The 27,613-nt window shown below is 37.3% G+C and overlaps 2 protein-coding genes across 5 annotated transcripts; one reads left to right on the plus strand and one right to left on the minus strand.

The window, feature by feature from the left end:
- The first annotated feature begins 7,244 nt into the window (after positions 1–7,244).
- LOC148847790 (protein GRAVITROPIC IN THE LIGHT 1-like) lies at positions 7,245–11,090 on the plus strand. Of its 4 annotated transcripts, none has more exons than XM_088948285.1 (3): positions 7,245–7,644; positions 8,021–8,358; positions 9,264–11,090. In XM_088948285.1, the coding sequence occupies exon 3, from the start codon at positions 9,264–9,266 to the stop codon at positions 10,644–10,646; it is 1,383 nt and encodes a 460-aa protein (XP_088804411.1). In that variant the 5' UTR covers positions 7,245–7,644; positions 8,021–8,358; the 3' UTR covers positions 10,647–11,090. The 4 variants fall into 4 exon arrangements, with proteins under 4 accessions (XP_088804411.1, XP_088804410.1, XP_088804412.1 ...); XM_088948286.1 differs by having other exon boundaries at positions 7,291–7,644; positions 8,195–8,358; XM_088948284.1 differs by lacking the exon at positions 8,021–8,358.
- Positions 11,091–16,115: 5,025 nt separating this feature from the next.
- Positions 16,116–19,576, minus strand: LOC148847791 (uncharacterized). The gene is made up of 3 exons (XM_088951285.1): positions 19,032–19,576; positions 17,614–18,956; positions 16,116–17,530 (listed from the first exon to the last, which is right to left on the minus strand). Exons 1-3 carry the CDS (start codon positions 19,574–19,576, stop codon positions 16,116–16,118), a joined length of 3,303 nt encoding a protein of 1,100 aa, XP_088807411.1.
- Positions 19,577–27,613: the final 8,037 nt, after the last annotated feature.

Here is a 27,613-nt window from a genome sequence, read left to right on the forward strand (position 1 = left end):
TAGCTTCTGTTAAACAGTCATCAACCTAACTTTGATTGAATTATCTGTCATGGGTGGTGCATTTTCAGTACTTTAAGTTGCTTCCTAATGGGGAATGGATTAGTTTTGATAAAAAACAATTAACAAGGTTGCCTTTGGGTCTATTCTTTGGCCCCATCCCATAGTTAAAGGCTGTAATTGCGTAACCAAATTATATATACATGTATCGCTTTCTCTCTCAATCCAATATGAGGGGGAAGAGTTGATGAAAGTAAGATATAGATTGCAATTGCAAGCATTGATTGAATGACAATCACCCATTAATATTCAAATTTGAGGGTTTTGACAAAGATTGTTAAAAAGAATAGAATGGGTTGAAAGTAAAAACAAATATGTTGCTGCCATAATGTACAAAAATTTGGACCATATTGTGACCAATATCACAAGCATTTTAGCAGTTTGGCATGCGATAAATTATGGAGTAGTACATTTGTATTTTAAGGTTTCAAGAAAAATGTTATGAAACCATTTTTTTGGTAAGTATTATGAAACCATTTGGTTACATGTAGAATGAAGGAAAATGGGTTTTTTTTTTTTTTTTTTTTTAAATTTGATATTTGAAAGGATGGCTAATCACATTTCTAATTTTCCTGTTGCCTCACTTAACTTGCAAAACAAACATGAATAGTTTTGAGATAAAAGTGTCACAGGATATGAATCTAGAGAATCAGCCTCTGTTTCAAAAATGACTTATCGAAAATTAGGAGGAATGTTATTTTTTTTTTCATTTGTAGTACAAATACAAATATGTACAATGCAAATGCATACAAAATAATACAAAATACAAGATTTTATACTCTACAAATTTATGTTTATACTCTTTCCAAACATAGCCTAATTTTTTTAAAAATGTTTATTTTTCACAACCATCCTAATGCAATCAAAAGCTGTGAAACCACTCATTTACGTTTTCTTTTATTTCATTTTACATAGGAGTTCATATGTAAATGATCAAAATGTACAACGAGTGTTTTATGGGGATTAATTAATAATGGCTATCAGTTGATGCCATTAGCCTTGGATGAAAATGAGAGTGCTCCACCTTTTAGACTAACACATATTACAAAAGATTGCTGGGTCTCTTTATGAATAGTTCAAAATGGTATTGGGTCCTACAATTTGGCTCGTGCCTCATGTTGGAAAGGGTGGGATCCACCACTAATTGAGATTCATCTCTTATATAGACTGAGAAGAAAAAACACATGAACCCTTTACTATATGTATTCAAATTTCTGAAACTGCGAAAGGAAAATTTTATTACATTTAACATGCTTAAAAAAAAAGGTTTAATGTATTTGGCACCATTGTATTTCACCAACTTACCACATGTAAAGGACAGGTGTACAAAGGTTTCTTGAATAGTCAAAGTGATGTGGCACATTGAAATTTAAAAAAGCTGATAGATTTTTGAAATGTCATACATAGGGGTATCAACTGACTGGTTTTGGGTTGGTCCCTATCTAGATCAATTTGGACGAATTGAACAGACCGATTAAGATATATTGAATTTGATCAGTCCAGATTTAATGGTCCAGAGTATTTATTAGATTGGACTGGACCTGGCCGCTCATAGTGGATATATATTGGATTGGGTCAGATTGAATCAATATCCAACCTATTGGTAGAGGATAATTAAGAATATATATAGGTGTCAAAGGACCGGGTTAGGGTTGAAACCAATCTAAATTAAAACCAATTTGAACAGATTGGATAGTCCAGACATTGAATCGGACTGATCCAAAATGGTCCAAAATATTCATCGGATTGGGTTGAACTTGGTCCATCTATAATAGATTCATTTTGGACCTGATCAGATTGGACCAAATCCAGTCCAATTGAAACCCCTAGTCACACAGTTGCCATAATGAAAATATTTGTAAAAAATAAAGTCAAAGTACTTTTAATTTACACACCCAGTCAGTATCTCCACCAAATGTGTTTTTTTTTTTTTCTTTTATAATTTTTGTTTTTCAAAAAAAAAAAAGGCAAAATGTGAATTAAACGCATTGATGCCAAACACCACGTAAAACACAAATGATAATGCTGATTTTTTTTTTTATTGGCACTCTCTTGTGCACGACCCATTCCTTGCTTCTTTTCTCACCTTCTCCCCTAAACAATATTAGTTATGTTGAATGCAATTGTTTTTCGTTTTTTGGAAATGTAAAGTGAAGATTTTATTGATAGGAGAAGAAACAATCTTAGTTTTGTTGAATGCAAATTTCTTGGTACAAAAGCATGAATTTTGACAGTACTATCAGTTTTTAAATCAATTAAAATGCTATTTAAAGATACTAAATAAGTGTATACATATTTTTCATGTGACAATTTTATATGATGATAATGATAATAATCATTTATCCAAAATTTTCTATAAAGTTTATATATTTTATATTTCTTTTTTGTTTTTTATTATTAATCAGATGTAGATTGTGAAATCCAAATCTGATTACATAAACACCTCATCCAAATATGTGATAATCGGATTGAATTGTAAGGTTTTAAGTATCGTTGACAGGCCTACATACTTAGCTAGACTCTTCTATTTGTAATGTTTTATCTATTTTCTTTTGTCCATTTATAAAAAAAAAATGTAAGATTTAAATAGAGGGAATTGAATGAGATGGAAAGTAGTGGTTTAATTTATAATTTAAACTTTATAATTAAATAGGGACTAAATTCAAGTATTTTAGTCAAAAGAAAGATAAAAAAATCTTATTCATATTTTTAATAGTAGTATAAATATATAATTATAGGTGTGCTCAATTTTTTCTATAACTTTTTTGTATTTTTGTGTATAAAAATAATTTTGATATCACACTTACATTTTGTTTAATATGATAAATATATGATATTATGCATGTGTTTGAATGCTTTTTGTTGCAAAACTTATGTATTTTTTAATTTTTCAATTTTTATATTTTATTATTTATTGACAACATTAAAGGTTAGTAATAATTTATTCAAATAAAGTCTAAGTAATAATTTACTCTTAAGTTGTTGTTAATTATTTACTACTAAATTAATTATTGTTAATTTAATGCCTCTAATTTGATAAGATTCTTGAAATGATTTATTTCAAGGTTTAGAAAATTTATTTTTTAACTAATAGATTTTTTAATATCTAAAGTGTCATTTTCAGACTTTAGGGTTTTAAATGGTTTTTTTAAATTTTAACAGTACCACATAAATATGTTTTTACTATTTTATTCATTACCTAATGGGTTTATTGATGATGCCTCTAACATTGTCTGCTTTTACCTTAAAATGACCTTTCACGTTCTTTAGAGTCTAAACTGAATTTTATAGAAATTCAAAGATTGTCAGAGCCAAAAATTTCTAATAAAATTATAAATAAAATAGTTTTTTTTTTTCTTTCTTTATTGTAAACAACGTTAACAAAGCAATACAAGGAGCAATCCATACATCATCTATCGCTCTGCTTCAAAGCCCAATAGGGGAGGGACTATGGGGCCCATGGAAAGAAATAGAATAAAAGGGCCAGAAAGAAGGGTGATGCACCCTTTTGTCGTTGCCCGTTGGGCGTTGGCTGGGTTCTCTCATCTTGTGCGTGCAACCAATATTCACAGAATTCAATTTAAAGTGTAACACTTGAGTGAAGGCTTTTTTGTAGTTGATTATGTCCTTGTACCGAACTCTTTTCTATCGTTATCTAACATTGAGAGAGAGAGATCCCTGAATTCCCTACTGAGTACTGGCACATTTATTGGTTGTCTGAATCTCTTCGCTGGAAGAGTAAGAGCTGCAACTTGGGTTAGGGGCATAGGGCGGTGCTGTTCACTGAATCTAACCTGGTTCAGTCTAAGATAGACTAAAGTGGTGCAACTGGGGCTAGCTAGAGAAGTGCTGAACAGCCATCCACGTCCTAACCTGCTGGTCTGGACTCCTGACTCGAAGTTTTAACCCGAATGAGTCAATCTTAACCCAACCTCCGTTGGGTTTGCAGGTTGCTGTTGAGTTGTTTGGGTTAATTATGGAAGAACTCGACTTTTTTGCCCCTCATTTATACTATAGACTTATAGACTTATTTTCTTAAGGACTAGTTTGTTTTCTATTCCAATTTTATTTGCATTAATACAAAATTTGTGAAAGAAAAAACGATTTGAGTATAAATTCTGATTTATTTCTGTTTTAATGAAATATCCTTCGTACCACAAAAAATCTGATTTATTTTTTATCAATTTTTAAGCAGAATCTAAATATATGATGCAGAAACTGTACTATATGAAGTATTAAAGGTGAGTCAGTGATAAAATGAATCACAATGGTTGACATATTTGATTCTGTTTAAGTCTTTAATGATAGTACAAATGAACTAATGCAAATTAAGTAGACCATATGATCATATTTGTAATAAGATTATTTGAAATATATAGAGATTCAGCACGTCACAAATATTCCTTCCTGCAGGTAGTAGGACCCCAGCTTGTCTTTATTTTATTTGTTTGCGCTGTAAATGAAGTAAAATTAATCCTGAAGCAAAGTAAAGAACTCCCCTCATTCTTTTTATTTGTATTCTCCTGCATGAAAAATGAAATTGCACCGCAAACAAACAAGCCCAAGGATCAAATTAAAAGGAGGTATATAAAAATTTATCTACCATGATATATATCCTGCTAGGCCGGGATTCTTTTTGTTAATCATTTAAGTAGGAAGATAACCATATACATGATTGGTTGGAACTTTCTTTCGGTAAATATGGCAACCCTATTTGTTTCACACATTCTTCATTGGTTTAAAAGTATTTCTGTATTGATTGGGTCTGTGTTTGGAAGGAAATAAATCCAATACGCTTATGGCAGGACCCATCCTTGCCATCATCTATAGACCTTTCTCAACTTGAAGTGAAGATAATAAACAACCAAATACAAAAGGGTGAAAAAGGGTCACCCATCTAATATTAACCAAGTGTCCCCATATGAGTGGGTGCCTTCCCCACTGTTAGATCAGGATCTACTCAACTTTCATACCCCTTCTTGTGTTTTCATCTACCCTATTTGACATCAAGCTTCCATTTCCACTTCACTTGAATGTCCCCTTTTAAAATGTGAGATAAAAAATCAATAATAAGTAAAATAAAAAATTAATTAATGAATGCTTTTAATTAGTTTGAAAAAAGGGGAAATTATTGAGGACTTTTCCTAGTAAGAAAATAAAACATTTTCTAGTTGTAGGATGGTCCATCAGATAAGGAGTTTTCTCTTTCACTAGTGATACTGATATGGAAATGGAACGTAAAATCAAAAGATGGAATGCCATACCAGAAACGAATTAACATGTAAGATGATGTAATTCTATGTCCCCAAGCTTAAGGTCCAACCTACCCATTTCATCATCTGTCATTCAAGGGCCGCCCCAATCAAATGGTCAACATCAAATGCAATTAGATGCTCCACATAACCTCACGTATCTAAATTGGTAGTCCAGTAATCTTTGGTAATTAGTTTTGATTCAACTCACTAACTACAATGTAAGTGGGTCTGGTTAAGTGGTAAATCCGCACTGACTCGACCCTACAAGTTAGAGTTGGGTCAGCCTTAATTAGATTTCGGATCAGGTTCCGATTATGGTGAATCTGTGCAGAACCCGACCTATTGAACAGTGTTTTTAATTTTTTATTGATCCAGATGGTTGAACCATTTAAACTGTTACTGAATCAAAATTTTGGATCTAGTTTTTCTAAAATCTGTTTGACTTGTGTAGTTGAATCTTGAATGATTCAACCTGGTCATTGGGTTAGGGGTTGCATACTATATGTGTATATAAACTTTTCAGAGGCCATAATTTTGTGTATATGCACTCAATTATCCAATTGATGATCTTTATATCAATTTTAGATAATTTTTCGTAAGATTTTTAAAACTGAATCGGACAATGAACTAGTCAAGGATTTGGTTCTTGGGTTGAATAGTCCAATCATTCAAATCGAATGAATGGCCCATTCTGACAAAAATAAAAAACAATAAAAAACAGTCAAAACCGTTGGATGGTTAAGACAGTTCGAATGGTTCACCACCCAAGTCAGTAGTTTGCTGACCAAATCAATGTTTTTTTTTTTTAACAAAATAACAGTTCTAGGGTAAAGCAGAACCGTCACCTAACCGTTCCCAATCTTTCCGGTCTGACCGTTCGGTCTGGTCCGATTTTAAAAACCATGACTTTTCGCAATCTATGAGTTCTATGGAAACAAAGTCACCTGGTCATGACAAAAACGGTTCGATACACCTATTTTTGTCTGATGTACTACTATTTAACCTATTGAACCCAAAACGGTTCGATCTCCATGTCTATTTTTAAAACATTGGGTGAATATAGATGTACTATACATGGGATGGATCGAGCCAACCCCGACCCATCAACATCCCTATCTTAATTTCTGACCATAAAACCGAGTTGACCGGTTCTATGAATTGGTCCAGGTGTTCATTCAACCGAATTCAAGATCAAGTTGATCGATTCGATCATCAGTTGGTCCAGGTGGTCATCCTACCGAATTCATGTTATTTTCATTGATGGGACGATTTCAGTTTCACATATATATCATGATTAAAGATAAGAATTTTTAGCCATTAAAAAATTAAGGTGTATTACGTTTGGCCGGTCACTTGAACACCACGCCTACCTCAGTCCACACCGAACCAAAAAACGGTTTGATGTTTGAATCTCACGGTCGCATGCATGCGAATGATGTGACTCCTTTCTTCTCAGAATCCAGCTGGACCCCTCATCACGACAAATTTATCAAAACACCCTATGACTTTTTTTTTTTCTTTGTATTTTCTTAATAAAATGTTATCAAACCGAGACCGGATCTACTCTTTACAGCTGGCGTTCATACACACATCCTATCATGCATATGAGATGTTCCTAATACATGGTGGATGTGCCTGTGAGGCGCCCATTGGTCAGGAGCAGATCCAGGGAAACGCCATCATCCTGCCTTCCTATTTGCGCCAGGGCCCCACCTAACAACAACTATTATGATTGTCGTAGATCTCGTTTTTGGTCTTAAATGACGCGAATGCCCTTGGGTGTTTAATTGATGCAGTTGACATTCTTCCTTCTGGGGACATTCTATTGTCCAGGTATTTTTTTTAATTTCCTTTCGTCGAATAAAAAAGTTGGAGGATATATTTGTAATAAAAATAATATAATAATCCTGAGTTCTGATCTTAGGGTTCTCTGTTCTCCGACATTTTTTATTTTTCCAACTCTGAGATTTTGTCTTTTCTTCCCGCTCGCTCTGCTTCTCTCTCTCTCTCTCTCTCTCTCTCTCTCTCTCTCCCCGTCTTCTCTGTTATTTTATTTTGGCTCCTTCTGAGCTTTGATTCTCTTAATTCTTAAAAATGGTGAGGAGGGTTGAGTAACGAGAGAGGCTTTTAGCTTTCACCCCGAGGAAAGATCAGAGGGTTTATTTATTTTGAAGTCATTATCGTCGCAATGGAGGTTGGAGTCAGGTCAAAAAGGAGGGGTTTCTAATGGAGGAATTTCCAATGCCAGCTCTTCATCGCTGAAGATTCCAACACTATCGAAGTTTCTATTTCGATTTGCAGAATAGCAAAATCGGAGAAGTTTCTTCAAAGGGTAAGTGAGCGGCTAGTTTTATCGTTTTCGACAAAATGATCAAATAAGGTCCCCCCCTCCTTCTCCGGCTTTGTTGCTGTTTTCTCTCTTTTTTTTTTTTTTATTCCAAAACCCCACAATCTATATGGAGATTCAGCACCGTTTCTTCACACGATTTCATTATTTATACTAAAATATTCCTTGGGGGTTGTGGGTTTTGGTCGTTGTTCTGGTTCGCCTCATCTCAGAGATGATTTCATTCTTACAGCTTTGCTGTTTATGCTTTAAACCAGAGTAGTCTCTCTACTGGAGGAGAAAATAAATATTTTTCTTTGTCACTTAGTTATTCTGGGGAAGTCTTTTCTATGGTTTTAGCTACTTGGCTTTGGATTTGCAGGTGTTTGAGAAGGTTATGACTTCCAGAGAGATCTGTTTCCCTTCCTGTTTGTTTTCCCCTGTTTTACGATAACTCAGGGAAATGATAAGACTGGGCTTTTACTTTCTTTTCATTCTGGGTTTCTTTCATTGAAGAAGAAACCTTCAAATCTTTTGGCTTTGATTTGAGCTGCAGAGTTGCAGACAGAGGTCGCCATTGGAGAATCTTTGTTGTGCTCTTGTCGTCTACTGTTGACTCTTCTTCCCTTTTTGTGTCCACTGTTTTCCTCTGTTTCACGCTAAATGAAGAGAAGTGGTAAAGAGGACACAATCTCTCAGTCTCGGCTATTTTGAGGGCAGGTACAGTAATTTCTCGTGACACACAGAGTCAATTATATCTATTGCTCTACGGTTCCACAGTGGTACGTTAATTATAGACGTACGATGTACGTGGCTGACCAATTCATCAGAGGGTTCTTGACAAACAGTGTGAAAGCTTCAGATCATTTGACTTGACCGGCGGCATAGATGCGCCCCACTTGTTTAACGGCTCGGATTTACTGGTTATGTGGGCCATCTTTACCCTCTGTGTCCAGACTCTTTTTGGGTTTTGTTAATTAACTATTAATTAATTAGTTAATTAATAATTCCCCGGTATTCCACTACGGCGCTACCACTGTATTCTGTTCATATACTTGGTTCTCTCACACTCGAAACAATTCACCGTCATGGTTCTGCTCATCAGAACCGTCCATCACTCTGTGCAGGCTTCTGTTAGAGGTCATCATCTAGCAGGTGACGCACCCGATTGAGAGGTTGAGATTAATTTTATTTGTGTGGAGCCCACCTGCTATGTTAATTTATGAGATTATTTATTCTCACCCTCTCTGGTCTGTCTCCGTAACAAGTTAAAGCTCTGTAACTTCTTTTTCTTGCTTTTATTTCTTTCCCGCGTTTAAAAACGGCTTTTTTAGACTTGAAAAAAAGAGAGAAAATCGGAAGCTCTGTATAAAAGCCAAAGAAAGATTGAACCCACCACTAGCAGACTAGCACCACCACTGTCCTCGATCGGAGAGTTAAAGCGATATGTGCTTTCCTCTTTCAATCCGTCCATCTTTTATTCAAATAGGCTCTAATCTACTTTCTTAAATGCTTGCGTCTGTTGTTCCAAACGCAGATCACTTGTCAAAACCCCAAACCCATTTTCGTTATTAGCTCTCATCTCTATCATCATTATCAGCTTCTGATTCTTCTCTCTGTTTCAGATGGACTCTGTCAAGCCGGCGGCGACTCCAAATGTAGCCGGACTAGTGCGCAGTTTTGCTAAAGCACTTCGTTTTCGGGCTGGTGGGATTGCGCCTGATGATGAAGTTAGGAAATTGAAGTTGCGGGAGAAGGCCAAGAGTGGTCCGTTACCGTCAACTGGCCATCGGTCTCAGTCTTTTGCAAAGGAAGATGAAGATGAAAAGCTTCGGAAGAGAGCAGCAATGGAAGCTTTCCTTGCGAAGCTCTTTGCGAGCGTTTCGTCTTTGAAAGCAGCATATGCCCAGCTGCAGATTGCTCAGTCTCCTTACGATTCCAACGGGATACAGACCGCGGATGAGATGGTGGTGTTTGAGCTGAAGCATCTTTCTGAATTGAAGCAGTGTTACTTGAAGAAGCAGATTGATCCTTCTTCTCAGGTTACGCTGTTGTTGGCGGAAATTCAAGAGCAGCAGAGTCTGTTGAAGACGTATGAAATCATGGGGAAGAAGTTTGAGTCGCAACTTAGGCTCAGGGAGTCTGAGATTACTTCTCTCAGGGAGACATTAGAAGAGTCTAATAGACAAAATAGATTACTTGAGCAGAAATTGAATCCAAGTGGGCCTCTATCTGGTCTAGACGATCTCCACTTGTCGGGTTTGAATCCAAGCCATTTTATTATAGTTCTGAGACATGCCATTAAGTCACTTAAGAGCTTTGCCAAATTAATGGTTGAACAGATGGTTTCAGTAGGGTGGCATATTGATACCGCTGCCTCTTCAATAGAACCTGATATTATCTATGGCAAACCAGAGCACAAGAGCTTTGCTTTTGAATGCTTTGTTTGCAGAGAGATGTTTGATGGTTTCAATAACCCCGAATTTCCTCTTCCAAATGAGCCTTTGCCCGAAAGGAAGCAACGGCGACGCCATTTCTTTGACAGGTTCACAGAATTGAAGTCCATGAGAGTAAAGGAATTTCTCTCCCATAAGCCCAATTCAACATTTGGAAAGTTCTGCAGGGCCAAGTACTTACGCCTCGTGCATCCAAAGATGGAAGCATCCTTATCTGGTGACCTGAACCAGAGAAGCATAGTGAACTCTTTAGGATACCCAGAAACAGATTTTTTTGCATCATTTGCCGAGATGGCAAAGCGGGTCTGGCTCCTGCACTGCTTGGCCTTCTCATTTGAGCCTGAAGTTTCCATCTTTCAGGTGAGCAAAGGATCCAGGTTCTCAGAGGTTTACATGGAGAGTGTAAGCAATGATGCATTCTTGTCATCCAACAATCTCCTCGTGGCTTTCACAGTCATCCCCGGTTTCAAGATTGGCAAAACTGTTATGCAGTGTCAGGTGTACCTATCTCCATCTCGAACTCAGGTGAACCACAGGCGGGCAAGCCGGTGATGTCGCCGACCGACACCTGACGAAGGTGTATCAGCATTCTAGGAGCATGGGTCCGGTCCACCCATGAAGATGGTCCAGAGGGGTTTATAATCTGGAACCTGGAGTTTAGAGAGGGAAGGCGAGTTCGGTTGCTCAGGTTGTGGAGAGTGGGGGCCCGACCTGGTTTTCTGTTGAACAAAAGAAATCTGTTGCCATTTGTGGGAGTGGACATTAGTTTCTTAATGCCCCTTTTGGAGATTTCTGTTAACAGCCAAAAACCAGTGACAGAAAGAGTTTGCAAGAAGACAGCGCTATAGTTAAGTAAGAGCTTTTGTATGTTTGCCTGTTCAAAACATGTTTTTTTTTTTTTTTTTTAATTTTTTATGTATATATGCATGTAATTGGTGAAGAAATCATGGAAAAATTTAATATAATATCTTCTGATTTGGACCAGTTAATGATTAATAATATACTAGCCAAATAGTTGAGTGTTTCATTGTGAGTTCCAAGCTGTGCAGCATTTGCTCAGTTGCCTTTAGGAATATTTTTGTGGGGTTGCTAAGCCCCACTTCGCTGTGATTTCTTGCCCTTATCTCCATGCCGGAGGCCACCAATGTTATAATAGATTAATTGCAGAGAGTGCCGAGCCTCCCTCCGATTGTTGCAGCTCCTCTGCCCCTGCTCTTCATGCAGGTGGTCGTCGGTTTAAGGCCAGAAAGGCAGATCTCTGCCACATGCGAGAGAGGTCATGGGTTTAAGGCTACGAGAGCATACATAATTCTACACCTTTGATTCCTCTGTATGGTAATTTCTTTTTTATTGTATTCATTATTAGAACGGTTTCAGTCCAGATCTTAAGAGTTTAGAACTTTTGATTACGGAACTGTGGTCTTTTTTTTTTCTTTTTCAGCAAAGATAATATCACTAAGAAACTGACTAGATCCCTTGCAGACTCCATTAACACAGGGAAATCCCTCAAGAGTCGAGCTAACATTCCTCCATTAGTGTTGGTTTGCAAATTCTGGGCTAAGCATGCAGACTTGGGAATGTGGTTTTGTTGAGCTGTTACTGGACAAACCAAAGTAGAACCATCCAAAAGATGCATTAACATTTCCTAGTGGTTTGATGGTTTCCATGGATCGAAAATCAAACTGTGGCATGGTGATCAGACATGTTTGATTTTTTGTGCATGTCTGACAGATATGGAATAAATGCAGTGGTTCTGTCATTAAATTCTGAAGGTAAATAGACGACTTTCAGGAAGAAGAAAAAAAGCCAAGAAGAAATGAGGCTGTGGTCCATGATGAACCATGTGCCACTGTGGGCGATGGTTGGTTTAGACTATATCAGTACATCTAGCGTTGGATCCCAAATCCTTGGGCGGGGCCCATTATAATTGGGGGACCAAACGAATTCTTTGGGGTTTCACTGTTTGATATTAACAGCTCTGACTGATGTAGGAAGCTGGCAATTCTTCTTCCTTTCAGCCATTTTTAACTTCAATTTGTTTCATATATCCTTTCTACCCCTAAACAGAGTAATGATGTTGCAATAAGAGATGGAGGACAGTCCTAATTTTGGATATTGTACAACCCAACAACTGAGCAAAGCCGTATTACATATCTCCGCTCATTCGTTGATTAATCCATTACTGTTTATATTATTTCTTCTGTCTATGGTCCAACTGCCATTGGTCAACACATTGAAGCAGGGGGTCCAGCGACCAATACAACTAGGTCGACTTAGGGTTAGGGGCCTCTGGTTGGTAGAGTCATTGACCATTCTTTAATTCTGAAGTAGAATTTTATGTAATGGGTTCAGTAAAATAATTGAGTAAATGATTCAAACTGAAAGTTCCACATGGAGTCTTTGGAGGCACTGACCCTTGTGGAGAGATTGGGGCTTGACCAATGTTATGTCAGTTGAGACTTGGGACTCTTTCAGAATTATAAAGCCATATGAACAGGGATGCTATAGTCCCTTGACCTTAGAACCTATTGTTTGAGATGCCTCTGTAAGCAGTTCACACTTTACAGAAGTAAAAATTTAACAAAGGCTATGCCGATAGAATAGCTGAGAAGGGCCTTAGCTCTGTTTGTACTTCGAGATCTAACGTTTTATTCTGTATTTCTGATCTAAATAAAGGATACCATTTATTTTTGCAGAGTTAAAGTATTAATATGTTATATATTATATATATACGTGTATACACAAATTTATATCAAAATTCATATGGAATAAATTTAATTTTTTTTTTCAAATTCTTATTTATCTTATTAATTTATTTTATTATTAATTTTTTCAATTTTTCTAAAAAGAATTCTGCTACCCACTGTCCGGTCTGGTATGACACAGGCCCACTTTGATTCGTGCCATGAACTATGCTAGGTTTCCGTTTTAAGGGGTCCAGGGCCAGACCCGCATGCTGACATGGCATAGCCCGCTTCAGTGCACACAAAAGTGGCCCATGCTGGCCCAGAACAACCTACATTACTTTTGGGGTTCTATTAGCATCAAAACTACATAGAAAACCAAAACAAAAATCCGATTAAACTAAACACTTAAATTACATGGTGCGGCAGCATATAATATAGAGGACCCTCTATTCTGTGCATGGGTGAGAGTTCGGCTTCTTCGGTCATGGCAACGCTCATTCGAATAGTCTTTACAGTCTTACATTAGGAATATTTGGGTATTTAATATTTATGTATTTTATTTTATGGGGAGATATTTATAATACAAGATTGCAAGAGAATGTTGGTACAGTGTGAATAACATTTCCCAAATCCCAAATATTGGAATAGATCCTACTTTTACTCCTATCAAACAGCTAGCTCATAAGGATTCTTCTTGTCGTGCAATAAGCCATTAACACCAAAGGCCATTAAGTGCCTGTTTGGAGGGCTTTCAGAAAGTGGCTTCTGGTTTTGTAAGTTGGGCTCTACATGAAGATCCTATAAGTTATGTTTGGTGAAAAACCGGAAAGCACAAATATGTTCTCATTCAGCTAAAAAAGTTGCTTTCTGATAAAGCTTGTTTTAATAACTTCTCCAACTGATTCAGTGAAAGCAGCTCAATCAAAGCTTCAGCCCTCCTAAACTTGCCCTAATGCAATGGGGTGAGGGTTATCACTCTAGTAATACATTAACTGATTCAACCTCAAATGTATTCGTGCATTGGCTTAGGAAGATATAACCCATTTCTTTAATGGGTTCTGGTCCTAATTAACATTGCTTAGGTAATCTTCAAAATATGTATTCGAAGGGACATGTTACAAATAAAAACAGTATGTGGAATAGTCAGTGCCGGGGTATTTTTGGTATTTAATTTATTTATATATTCCCACTTGTGCTAAAAATTATATTAGGATTTAGGGAGATCGGCTTCCACCAGGGCAAACCTGTGCCCACACAGTTTTAACAGCCTTTTGTAACCTTGCATTGAAAATATCTCCTCATGAAATAAAGCATATAAGTACGGAAATATTCTCAATGCAAGGCAGTAAAGACTGCTTGAACAGGCTTTGCCCTGGCTGAAACTAAACTCGAATTTAGGAATGTGTTGATACACCCAATTCCATGATATATATAAAAAATAGTCTGTTTATTAAGGGCTGGGCTCAGATATGTTACCTGATATTTGTTTTCACATCCCTATCCACCGGACATAACAGCTGTGCATTTGAAATATCTCCCTTTTTATTTATAGGGAAATGTTCTAAATATGCGATGGCAGTGTTCCGTGGGTATTGATGTGGGAACAAATAATGAATAGCAGATATAAAGGCATTTATTAGGGTTATATTCTATTGAATTGTTAATGAATATCACAAGAATCTACCGTGGGCAGATGCTTAAAAAATGATCTCTGCTTGGACTCTTTTATTTCGTGTTTTCATGGGTTTGGCACAACAATGAGATTTCTACGCTAGTTGGTAAGACAAGAATCCAAAAAGAAAAAAAAAAAAAAAAACAAAATAAAGCAGATGAATGAATAAGATTTGTTGGTAAGATGTCAATAACTATTACTTATAAAATCTATAGTTTTTTTAATATAAAACAAGTTTTTTTATTATTATTATAAAACAAAAAGGAGTAGCATTTTACCAAACACTTTTATGGGAGTTTGCCATAGTGTCACGGGGCCAATCGACGGGGCCCCGTGCGGCACTCGATTGGGGTCGAGAAAGCCTACAAATGCGAGCAACAACACACAAAAGGAAACAACAGTGTACACAAATTAGACAAAAGGCAACTTGTATTGCATTAATCAGTGGTAAGCACAAGCACACAGTACAGTGTCGAGGGGATCTCGTGCTTAACCTTTACACGCTTATGAGCTCACTCGACTACCTACCTCCCCTCAAAGAGTACGTTAAGCTTTTGGGGGAGTGACAAAAGGATACATCAAAATACTGTACATTCGTACTACTATTTACATTATTGCCATGGGCATACCCCCCTTACAAAAGAGTACAAGGACCCAACCCAAGACACTTAGATGGCGTGCTGATGGCGTACTGATGGCGCTGAAAGAGGTTGAACCGTCACAGTCTCCCCCACTCAATTCAATCTTCGTCCTCGAAGGTTCTTCCTCAGGTACTCGTCCAGCTTCACTGCGAACGGAAGGAGGTCTGCTGCATGCTTCGAAAGAACCTAAGGCAGTGGGTATGGAGTTTTACTAAGGCCAGGTCACCTACTTGGAAGTTCTCGGGTCGTCTACCCAAATCGGCCCATTTCTTCATTCTTTTAGAGGCTTTCTCTAGGGAGGCTCGAGTGATGTCAAGGCATTCTTTCCATTCCCTGGTGAAAGTGAAGGCTCGAGGGCTTCTTCCATGATGGTCGTCGACGATGCTGTGCGGACATCTTGGTAGTTGGCCGGTGATGACTTCAAAAGGACTTGATTGGTGGAGGAGTTCTTCTGTGTGATGACGAAAAACTGTGCAATGTCCAGCAATCGAACCCAATTCTTCTGTGTGGCTGATACAAAATGGCGGAGGTACTCTTCAAGGAGGGAGTTCATTCTCTCTGTCTGCCCATCTGACTCTGGATGACTGCTGCTGGAGAAGTTCAAGTTCGAGCCAAGAAGCTTGAATAGCTCTGTCCAGAAAGCACTAGTGAATCGGGGATCCCGATCACTAACAATGTTCTGTGGGACTCCCCAATACTTCACCACGTGCTTGAAGAAAAGGTATGCCGTGTCTTCTGCTGAAAGGTGCTTTGGTGCTGGGGTGAAAGTGGCATACTTGGAAAATCTATCAACAACAACAACAATGGATGTATAGTCTCCCACTTTAGGAAGACCGCTGATGAAGTCCATGGAAACACTCTCCCAAGGTTGTGAGGGAGTTGGAAGAGGTTATAGGAGTCCCAGAGGTTTGGCACGTTCGGGCTTGTCTTGCTGGCAAATCAGGCATGTCCGTGTGTATTCTCGAACATCTTGCTCCATATGAGGCCAATAGTAGGCATGTTGTAGAAGTGCCAAGGTACGCTACCACCCAGGATGTCCTGCCCATAAGCTGTCATGACATTCACGTAGGAGAGTCTTCCTCAAGTCTTCAACTCTCGGCACAAATATCCGCCTTCCCTTGGTCAAAAGAAGGTCTTCTTCAACCCAAAACCGCCTAGTCTTCCCTTCGCGAGCCGCTGTCAATAGGCTCTGAGCAATGGGGTCCTTCTGGAGTCCTTCCTTGATGAGCTTGATGAGGTCTAGTCTGATCTGGCTTTTTGAGGGACCTTCACCTGTGGATAGTGCTGCAAGCTCGGCCTTCCTGCTAAGTGCATCAGCAACCCTATTCGTCGGCCCTGGCTTGTACTCTAGAGTCATGTCAAACTCCGTTAAGAAATCTTGCCATCGCGCTTGCTTAGGGCTCAGCTTCTTCTGAGACTGAAAGTAACTAGTAGCTATGTTGTCAGTCTTGACCACGAACTTGGAGCCAAGCAGGTAGTGTCGCCATGTGCGGAGGTAGTGGACGATGGCTGTCATCTCCTTCTCTTGTACAGTGTACCTCCTCTCTGTATCATTCAATTTGCGGCTTTCAAAGGCGATGGGATGTCCTTCTTGCATCAAGACCCCGCCAATAGCAAAATCAGAAGCATCTGTGTGCAGCTCATACGGCTTGCTTGGGTCAGGCAAGTCGAGGACTGGTTTTGCTGAGACAGCTCTCTTCAAATCATCAAAAGCTGTTTGGCAACATTCACTCCAGGTCCACATACTAGTCTTCTTTAGTAAGTTGGTGAGGGCAGTGGCTCGTGCTGAGAATCCAGAGATGAATCTTCTATAGTAGTTCACGAGGCCGAGGAAGGAGCGAAGTTCGGTGACCCTGGTGGGCGGTACCCAATCTTGAATGGCCTTGACTTTAGCTGGATCCATACTGATTGTGCCGGCTCGGATTATATGACCAAGGAAGGCCACCTCTTTTGTGGCGAAAGAACATTTCTCCTTCTTAACAAATAGGTTGTTGTCCCACAAGACCTGTAAAACAGTGCAGAGGTGGTCAACATGTTCCTCCAGGGTTCTACTGTAGATCACAATATCATCAATATACACAACAAATTGGTCCAGGTAGGGATGAAATATTCTGTTCATCAATGTACAAAAGGTGGCTGGAGCATTGGTAAGCCCAAAGGGCATGACACGAAATTCAAAGGACCCATAACGGGTAACACAGGCTATTTTGTGTTCGTCTCCTTCGGCTATACGCACTTGATAGTACCCCGACCTCAGGTCTAGCTTGGTGAAGTACTTGGCCCTGCTGAGTTGGTCAAAGAGGTCGGCCACCAATGGTATGGGATACTTGTTCTTGATGGTGAGCTTGTTGAGAGCTCGGTAGTCAATACAGAGCCGAAGAGATCCATCGTGTTTCTTCTGAACAGGACTGGTGCTCCAAAAGGGGCCTTGGAAGGCTGAATCAATCCAGCTTCCAACAACTCATTCAACTGTCTGCGTAGCTCGGCCAGCTCAGGAGGAGACATTCTGTATGGCGGACGTGCCGGTGGTTTGGTTCCAGGCTCCAGCTCAATCTTGTGATCAACTTCTCTCCTTGGGGGAAGCTTCTTCGGCAATGTGGGAGGCATGACGTCCTGAAATTCCTCTAGTGCCATTGTAATCGCTGGCGGGATATGCTCGGTTGGTGGATCAAGCAGGTCGGAGTTCACCAATGTGGCTAGGTAAGTGGTCTCTCCTTTCCGCACTCCATCCTTGAGTTGCAATGCTGAGAGCATCTTGGGGGTGGACGTGGTATCTGGCACAACTGGAACCATGCAAGGAGCCTGGTCTTCAAATATGCACACTTTGTTGAGGAAGGGCATGGGCACCGCCTTTACTTGAGTTAAGAAGTCCATGCCGAGAACAACCTGGAAATCATCCATGGGCACGACTGAGAGGTCTATCATCCCTTCCCAGTCACCAAGTTGCAAGACCACCCCATGAGCTACACCTTGTATGGGTTTGGCATTAGAGTTCACAGCCTTCAACCATCCGGCTTCCTTGGTAGGTGCAAGTTCTACTCGGGATGCCTCCTCCATAGAGATAAAGTTGTGGGTAGCACCAGTATCCACCATGGCTCTTGTGGTCTTACCATTCAAGCGAATGTCTACATACATCAGTCCCTTCGGCTTGAACTTCGATGCTCCTTGTGGGCTCGTCTTTTTCTTCATTGCGTTGAGTCTTCGTAGAGCCCCCATTCTTGTCTCCCCCGGTTCCTTCTCCTCCTCGCTATGCTCATCATCACTAAGCTTTGCAAGCAAGGCATTGAGCTTCCCCCGACTAGGACAATCCTTAGTCCAATGCTTTCCCTCACAGATGAAGCAAGGTGCCGGAGGTGTTCTCTTCACAAACTGGCCACCCCTGTATCCAGTGTCTCCTTCGGGTCTCCTGTAGAACTTGTAAGTGTTGGGTTTACTTGGCCCAGAGTCTCCCTTGGGCGCGTAGTAAGGTTTCCTGTCACCTCCCATCTTGCCTACGCCCTGATATGAGTTGGGTTTGGGGCCGTCTTTGCTTGGTCGCCTGTTGTCTACCAGTTGTTCAGCAACGGCCATGGCTGTGGCGAGGTCCTTTACACCTCGTCTCTGGAGTTCGAGCTCGGCCCATTGTTGTAGGCCGTCCATAAAGTTGAAGAGGAGGTCTTTTTCTGACATGTCCATGATCTCGAGCGATAGTGCGGAGAACTCCTTCACGTACTCATGCAATGAGCCCGTGTGTTTTAGGTTCTTGAGCTTCCGACGGGCTTGGTACTCCACGTTCTCTGGATAGAACTGGCGCTTTATCTCGCTCTTGAACACGGACCACGTATTAATGGAGCATAATCCTCGCTCCACATCGGCACATCTCCTGCGCCACCATAACATAGCAACATCAGTAAGATACATAACAACAGTACGCAGGTCCCTGCATCGCGGGTCTTACCATAACATAGCATAATCCTCCTCAACGAGTTCGGCGGCGGTGAAATATTGTTCCATCTGCCAAAGGAAGTTGTCAAGCTCCCGGGCATCGCGGGTCCCTGCATATGAGGTAGGCTCGCGGACTTTGATCTTTGGAGGGGCTGGAGCAACAGGTGTGCTGGTTGTACTAGCCATCAGCCTCTTCAGAAGGGTCACTTCGCCCTTCAAGTCTTCAAGCTGGATCTGTAGGCACTTCACCAGGTCTTCTAGTGGGTTATCTGGTCTGTTGGAGCCGTCACCGGACTGGTCCTCCAATCTTTCCACGACCGATGCTACGGTCTCAAGGTTGATTTGAAGCTCGTCCACACGGTCACGAGTTTCGCCAACCACTGCTTCACAGTGCATGATGCGCTTGTCCATGGTCGCAAGCCTGTCAATTGACTTGTCACGCTTGCTATGCTTTGAGCTGACGCCTTTGTCCTTGGGAGAGCTACCTCTAGGCTCGTCCTCATCATAAACCCGTGAGACCCCTTCCTGGATCTCCTCTCGCGTGTCACGATTCTTCATCCGGCTGGTGTTGTTGCGGGGCACGAAGGGAACTCGTTGCGCTTGACAACCGCTAGTGTCAACGTGCTCTGATACCAACTGTCACGGGGCCAATCGACGGGGCCCCGTGCGGCACTCGATTGGGGTCGAGAAAGCCTACAAATGCGAGCAACAACACACAAAAGGAAACAACAGTGTACACAAATTAGACAAAAGGTAACTTGTATTGCATTAATCAGTGGTAAGCACAAGCACACAGTACAGTGTCGAGGGGATCTCGTGCTTAACCTTTACATGCTTATGATCTCACTCGACTACCTACCTCCCCTCAAAGAGTACGTTAAGCTTTTGGGGGAGTGACAAAAGGATACATCAAAATACTGTACATTCGTACTACTATTTACATTATTGCCATGGGCATACCCCCCTTACAAAAGAGTACAAGGACCCAACCCAAGACACTTAGATGGCGTGCTGATGGCGTACTGATGGCGCTGAAAGAGGTTGAACCGTCACAATAGTGCTGTTTTCCTAGTAGATCGATCCATTTGATGAGAGCAGTACTAGGATTGAATGCTTGTGTTGCACCACTCCTTAGAAGAAATATTTCTTATCTGAACGAAACCATTTTTTTAATGGAATGACAAGTTCGTAATCTTAAAATGAAAATGCTGCCTTTGGAAATTGCCAAAAACATTAATAAAAAGGAGAAAAATAAATAATATAGGAAAAACAGATAAAAAATTGGGTATTAAAAGGGTTTTACCCATATTATTATTATTATTATTATTATTATTATTATTATTATTATTATTACATGATCTTGCTCATTTATTATCATATAGGGAGTTATATATGTTTGTGTTTATAGCAGATTCCATGTTTATAAAACACTTGTGATTTGTTATGTTTTACATGAAAACTAGTGTGTAATTTTCAAAATTTTGATATAATATATTTGATACATTTATTTATTTAAAGGGAGTTTTGAGAAATGCAATTTTTTTTAATAAATAAAATATTAAAAAAAAAAGTAAAAGCAGGAGTTTTCAAAGTATCGATGGATACCCCTTCTACCATATTTTGAACCTTGTTGTTAGTGCGTTCACTTGTAATTGGTTAGGTAGCCTCCTTTTTTAACTATATTTGCAGCATATCCTAACACGTTTTTTAAATGCATATTTCTTTACCATCACCTATAGGTCAGATTCAGACACGTGGATTCCTACCATGAGGTAGGCTGGTAGCTTGGCCGAAGAAAAGCCTGGATGAGCTGGAAGAGAGAGAGAGGGGGGGGGTTGTATTGGGACTAGCGGGAACCCGTGCGGTACACGGGATTTATCAGGAAAGTGAAATAATAAACTAATGAAAGAATGCATTGTTGTTTAAAATAATTAAATCTTTTTTTAATAATTTGTTACAAAATTGTTTTACTAATTTAGTAATTTTAATTAATTATATTAATATTTTGAACAAAAAATCAATTATTGCTAATTACTTAATAAAATAATCATTTTTCCTATTATTTGTTAGTGTTCTATTTTATTTATTTTACTTTATTAGTAATTAATTTTTAATTGTTTTTAAATATCACTTAAATATTTAAAATATTTAAATATCAATAAATATATAAAAATAGGCTTTAGTCATAATTAAATTAATCTATGCTTGAGGTTTTAGTCATGATTAAATTAATATAAACTCAAACTTAAGGTTTAAGACTTTGGATTAGACTTGTATTGATTCTCATCTTGACCTAATCCACCCAAGTTGCATACATCGTAGTATTCATAATTAATCAAACCAAGTGCAACCATGCATGCATTATTTTTGGGTTTTTCTTAACTATTTTTAGAGAATTTTGAAGCTAAAGTAGCTATGAAGGATTGGTTACTCCCATTGTGTAGCTCAATGAACCAAAAAAATTTAAAATCTTGGGCTAAATTTTGATAGTGCATTAGTAGTTTTTAAGGTTGCCTGGCCTAACCCAACCCACACCTTAAATGTAATAATATTTGTCTGAGCCTATAGACTTGCCTGTGTTAATTATAAAATTATGATTTTGTTACAAACTAAAAAATATTTTTTACATTTCTATATATATTATATAAAATTTGTTATCTAAATATTATAACCATATGTGCATATAACTTCCACGTTGAGCGCTTATTATGAATTGTTTAGCTTGGGCCCTATCCACCAGGACCATCAATGGATTTCGAAAGTTCGATGCTGAATTAGACTTTGAATCTAATTATCCTAGATTTGGATGTTAGAACTTGCATTTAGTTAATAATTTGATTGGATGTGGATTTAACCCCATCCAATTTGGTTAAAATCCATGTCTAATAAAAAATTATTATTTTGTATATGTAGTATAATTATTGTAAACACATAGATATTAATATATGTATCTATACTTTTAAATTCAAAATCCAACATAATAATAATTAGATGTGGATGCAAATCTAGGAATTCCATAATCGATTGTTGATGTAAATGTAGTTGGATTTGATTTGAATCTGATCCATTTTCAACTCTATTACCCACATTATGTGTGGGCTTGGTGCATTTTTGAGTTAGACTTAATTCAAAAAAAAATGTTGCTTGAGCATGAAAATTTATAAATCTAATCAGGTTAGGCTAAGTTGTTTACAATTTGTTATTTTTTATTATTAATTTTAATTATGCTATCAATACTAAATTTTATGAATTTTACAACCCTACTACTTGTATTATTTGCTTGAGCCCAAGGTTAGACTAAGTTATAAATGGTCATCCCTAAGTAGGAGTCTTATGATATAATTTTTATATGGAATGCAAATGGTTTATTTTTATTATTTTTTCATAATTGATTATTTTTTATTATTAGTCTTAAATTATCCTAACTTTTTATTATTAATATTAATTATATTCAAATAGAATTAAATTGTTTTACTTTTTTAATTTATGAACTACTAATCTTATTAATTTCTTAACTTTTAATAGTTGCCAGATAAAAACTTGTTAAATTTTAATATTTTTATTAACTTTAGTAGTTTTTATCAACTATATTTATTAAGTTTCAAATTATATATAAATTATTATTATTATTATTATTATTATTATTATTATTATTATGATTATTATATAAATAAACCAGATCTAATCCAAATTTGACATGTTTATTCATATTTGTATTAGGGCTGCAAATGGTATCCAACTGTCGGGATTTGAACTTGGATTTAATCACTTTAAGTCGATCCGAATTAGGGTTGAAGAACTCAAGAATTTGATTTTTTTTTATCAATAAGCTTTTCTCCTCAAGATTGATTTTGGGATTTGAACCAGATCATATTAGATCCACAACCACAAGAGTGACTAGAACTTTACCTGATACAATGATCCTCACAAGTGCAAGCTTCCTTCTCTAGTAATTCAATCAAACTAAAATGGCGCAGTCTTGGTTATTGAACAATTTGATCCCTTAAGATTATAATAGTGTATAGTTGCCCAAATCACCTCTGTATGTGGAGGATTTCTACTGTAGAACAACTCGATCCGTTGGATTGATTGTTGTGTTTACAATGGCTGAATGTGTAGCCTTTTATCCCTTGAACTTCTATTAAGTCCCAATTACTTCTTAGAAAAATCCTAATTGAATTAGGAAATGACTGGTCTAAGATTAGTCACTAATTCAATCCTTGTTTGACTAATCAAACTAGCTAGGTTCTTAGTTATACTAGATATAACTTGCAAACTTGTTTGAATCCCATCTAATAGGTTTCTAATTCTCAAGGAATAAGAGAGAAGCCGAGAAGGCATTCTCGTATTTTCATGGGACTCATATATCAATTGGATCAAACCATTATAATGTTCACTCTCTCATTTAGGCTATGTTTGGTTTCAAGGAAAAGGTAAGGAAAGGAAGCATAAGACCGGGAAATCTATACAATGTTTGTAAAGGTTTCCCTACCTTTCCCAGCATTTTCCTTGAAACAAAACACATCCTTAAAGTGAACGACTACTAGGCCAAATTCACTCTAACTAAAGAGTGAATCATCCATTAATGTATGGGCCTAGCATTTCAGCCCATTAGTACTTGTTACTACTTGGGCTTCAATCACCCTATGAGTCCAAGTTCAATGGTTCAATTTCAATATATATCCATTAGGGTTTTGGGCTCAATAAGAATTATTGGGATTTTGGGAATGCTTTATTCCCTAATCACATAGTCCAATGCCACACCCTTTCATCAATGGATCTTGGGAAAGAATTATTTTGCAAATGCCTTTTTCAAAATAAACTATTTATAAATAAATATTTTTTTTTTGCAAAAATATATTTCAACAACCTTTGAAATCCACTATTGATAGTTTTGACTTTCCAATGATGGTATGTTCATAGATATTCTGTCCAGCAAAATAGTTAATCCTATCACAATGATCATTTGCCATACCCTTTATAATTGCTCCAACATACCTAGATATTGGCCATAATAGGATCTTATTGATTGATGTATCAGAAGTAGTTTTGCTAGATATCCACTGAGTACCATTATTAAGTCTGGGATCACAAGCAATGGTTCAACTGTTCCACTTATTTGAAAGTCCAAAAATAATCTAAAACTTGATCTAATTCAAAGTCTCAAGTAAACACCCATTCCCACACTTTGGGTCACAATCCTAGTAGATGAGACAGTTTGCTCCATCACTTGGGGCAATGTGTGAATGTTAACCTTGTTAAGATTAGACCACCAAAGTCTGGTTAAGAACATTTAGACTACATATTGAATATGGTGTCTTAAACATAATCCTAAGATGTAGTGCATGAGAGCTAAATTAAAAAAAGCGCATCCCATGACACATGAAATAATTGCACTTTTATTCATAATAATAATTAATTATAAACACCATTAAACTTGATGGCATGTTCTAACTAACAATCAGCCTCAACAGAATGAAGATGAATGACACCTACTTTCAAGAATTTATCCTTTCCCAACATAACCCACACTACCATTGATCTCCCACCTTTAACTGTTGCATTTATATATATTAAAAGATTAGCTTGACCTTGATCCACATCTGCACCTCGTAACCATCTTCCTGAATAGCTGTCTGATTACAAGCAATGGCAAGTGTGGTGAAATAGGGGCATTTTGAAAGATGGCTTTATTTCTGGCATCCCAAATCTTCCACAGTATTGTGTAACTTGTATGAAAGACAACATAGTCTCACTATCCTGAATTTGTAATTCAAGGATAAAATTACGAATCCAGTCTGTAAGAATAGAGAACCGAAGGGAATCTAGTCTAATACCAAGTTTCAAATTAAGGCCATGTTTGAAAGTGCTTAAGTCAAAAGTAAGTGTTTATTGAATAAGTGCTTAAAAAAAGTACTTATTCAAATGGGCACTTATTTGCATTTGACACAACTTTTTCAAATGCTTATTATTATTATTATTTTTATATTGGGTGTTTGGTAGTCTTTTTCTCTAATAAGCACTTAAATAAGCATTTGTGACTATTTTGTCCTTTATTTTCTTTTAAAATTTTAAAATATATTATTTGAAAGCACTTTTAAGAAAGCACTTTTTTGAATGCAATTTTACAAAAGCACTTCTATAAAAGCACTTTTATAAAAATACTTTTATGAAAGCATTTTTACAAAAACACATTCATAAATGTACTTTTGTAAAAGTAATTTTGTGAAAGTACTTTCATAAGTTTTTTCATTTTATAAAAATGTTTTCATAAAAGTACTTTCTTAAAAGTGCATTCATTAAAGTACTTGTACTTTTACAAGTATTTTTGTAAAAATACTTTTATAAAAGTGCTTTTATAAAATTCAACTAGTGATAATTTTGCAAGTAGTATTTTAAAATTCAACTAGGGATAATTTTGAAAGATAAAAATTAAGTACTTATTATATAAGCACTTAAAAAAACTAGAAACTAATTTGGACTTAAAAAATAAGCCCTTATTTTTAAAATAACCATTTTGGACTTACTTTTAAACAGTTCAAACATAACCTAAATCATGCAGTCTGAGACACTAAACAGCACCAAAAGAGATGTTCGGTAGATTCAACTTCTTGACGTACACTTGTTTTCAGTTCGAAGGTTGACTGGCTTATCCCTTGAAGACCACCATTCATGAGTTTCCATTACAATAACAGTTGTATTCGAGCATAAAGCCTGATTTTCTACAATTTGTGCCAGAATGAGCAATCACCCAAAGGTGACAATAATGCAGTCAAAACACGGTAAGCTGATTTAACTATAAACTTACCTCATCGATCATGCAACCATGTCCAACTATCCACTAGAGAGTCACACCTAAGCACTGGAACTTGCAATATCAACTTTAAAACAGTAGCTAGCTTGAATTCATCAAAATATAACATATTCCAGCGTTGAATCATCGATTCGGACAACGGTTTTTGACTATTTTTATTATTTTTTTATTTTTTGTAAGAGCAGACTGTTTGTTTGGACTGAAAGGTCAGACCGTTCAACCTGGGAGCCAAATCCAAAACAGTTCCCTGTCCGGTCCAATTTTAAAAAACCTTGAAGAAACACATCGAGTAATAGGCACCTGCAAAAACAAGTGCGCATCTAGCTACTATGGGATTAAGCTCTTGAGAAATATGATTAGTGGCAATGTTTGCATTACCATTTCTGTAATGCTCGGTCACTTACTTGTTCTAACTAAAACATTAGGTTTTTTAATGAATTGTTGACTATATATGGTAGAATCACTTAGGCTGCATTTGGAAGTGATGCAAATATGTAGAGTGTAAAGCGGTTCATATAAATTGCAAAATTATGTTAGTTTTGCACCGACAAATTTACCTTCTTACCAAACAGACTTTTAGCTGTAATGGATGCAAAATTGAATTCCAATAAAACATATGTTTTTTTTTTTTTTTTATTAAAAGCCCACTTGAATGCAAAATTACTTATTTTTTATTGATGTAGTTTTACATCTTATTATCAATTTAAACATGCATTGGTTTGTCCTTTGTCAATACATAAATTTAAGGGTAAATTTCTTAAACTACCCTTATGGTTTAACTAATTGACTAAGTGTACCTTTACTGTTTGAAAATTGACTAACAATTGACTAATACTTCCCTTACCGTTAGCTTCGGTTATTATTCTGTCAAAATCCCTATACACATGAGACCATGTGTTGTTTAAAATTCTTTTAAAATCCAATATTACTCTCTCGTCCCGAATTCATTTTTGAGAGAACCTATAAAACACTGTTCATCGTATCTTCCAACTCTCAGCACAACAAGGGAGAACTAGTGTTTTGTTCCCAAATCATAGTTTTATTTTGAAAATTTGAAGAATAAAGGGCAAAATAGTCTTTTTGTAATGAATACTAAGGGTCAGGAAAGTATCAGTCAATTGTAACAAACAGTAAAGGTAATGTTAGTCAATTTTTAAATAGTAAGTGTATACTTAGTCAATTAAGTAAATCATAAGGATAGTTTAAAAAATCTACCCTAAATTTAATGCTGCCAGGCAAAAGTAAATCAGAGTGCAAATTTACCTTAAACTAAGATTTACACTCTCCATTTGCATTGTTTCCAAATGCAGCATTATATTTTTGTTTCTTTTTTTGGTATATCATTTTGGTTCAATCTGCGTAAGGGTTGGATTGGTTGTTGAGAAATGGATGAGAAACGAAACACTATTATCAAATCCAAAATGAGGGATGGAAGGACTCACTAAAACAGTGTAACTCCGATGAGAAAATTAAAAATGGGTAGTAAGTGGTTTAAGTTTTTGTCATTCATATGCCCACATGACCAATGTTTTCAATCCTTCGTAAACTTATATTGCCAAATATTATTTATTTGAGGATTCATTTCCTTAACTTTTTTCAGAATCACTATTCACAACTATATGGTGTTGGAACCAAGCTAAGTGGTGGCCAGTTGGTATGTTAACTGGGTACTTGGTGGATATACAGATTCGAGTCTCGCAATTACCACCTACAGTCAGAGTTATTAATTCATGGAGTAGTATAGATACACAGGATGCAGAATTCTGAATTTCAGCCCCTCC

This window comes from Nelumbo lutea, chromosome 6, assembly GCF_056320005.1.
Source record: "Nelumbo lutea isolate HS-2025 chromosome 6, American lotus-T2T, whole genome shotgun sequence".
Lineage (NCBI taxonomy): Eukaryota > Viridiplantae > Streptophyta > Magnoliopsida > Proteales > Nelumbonaceae > Nelumbo > Nelumbo lutea.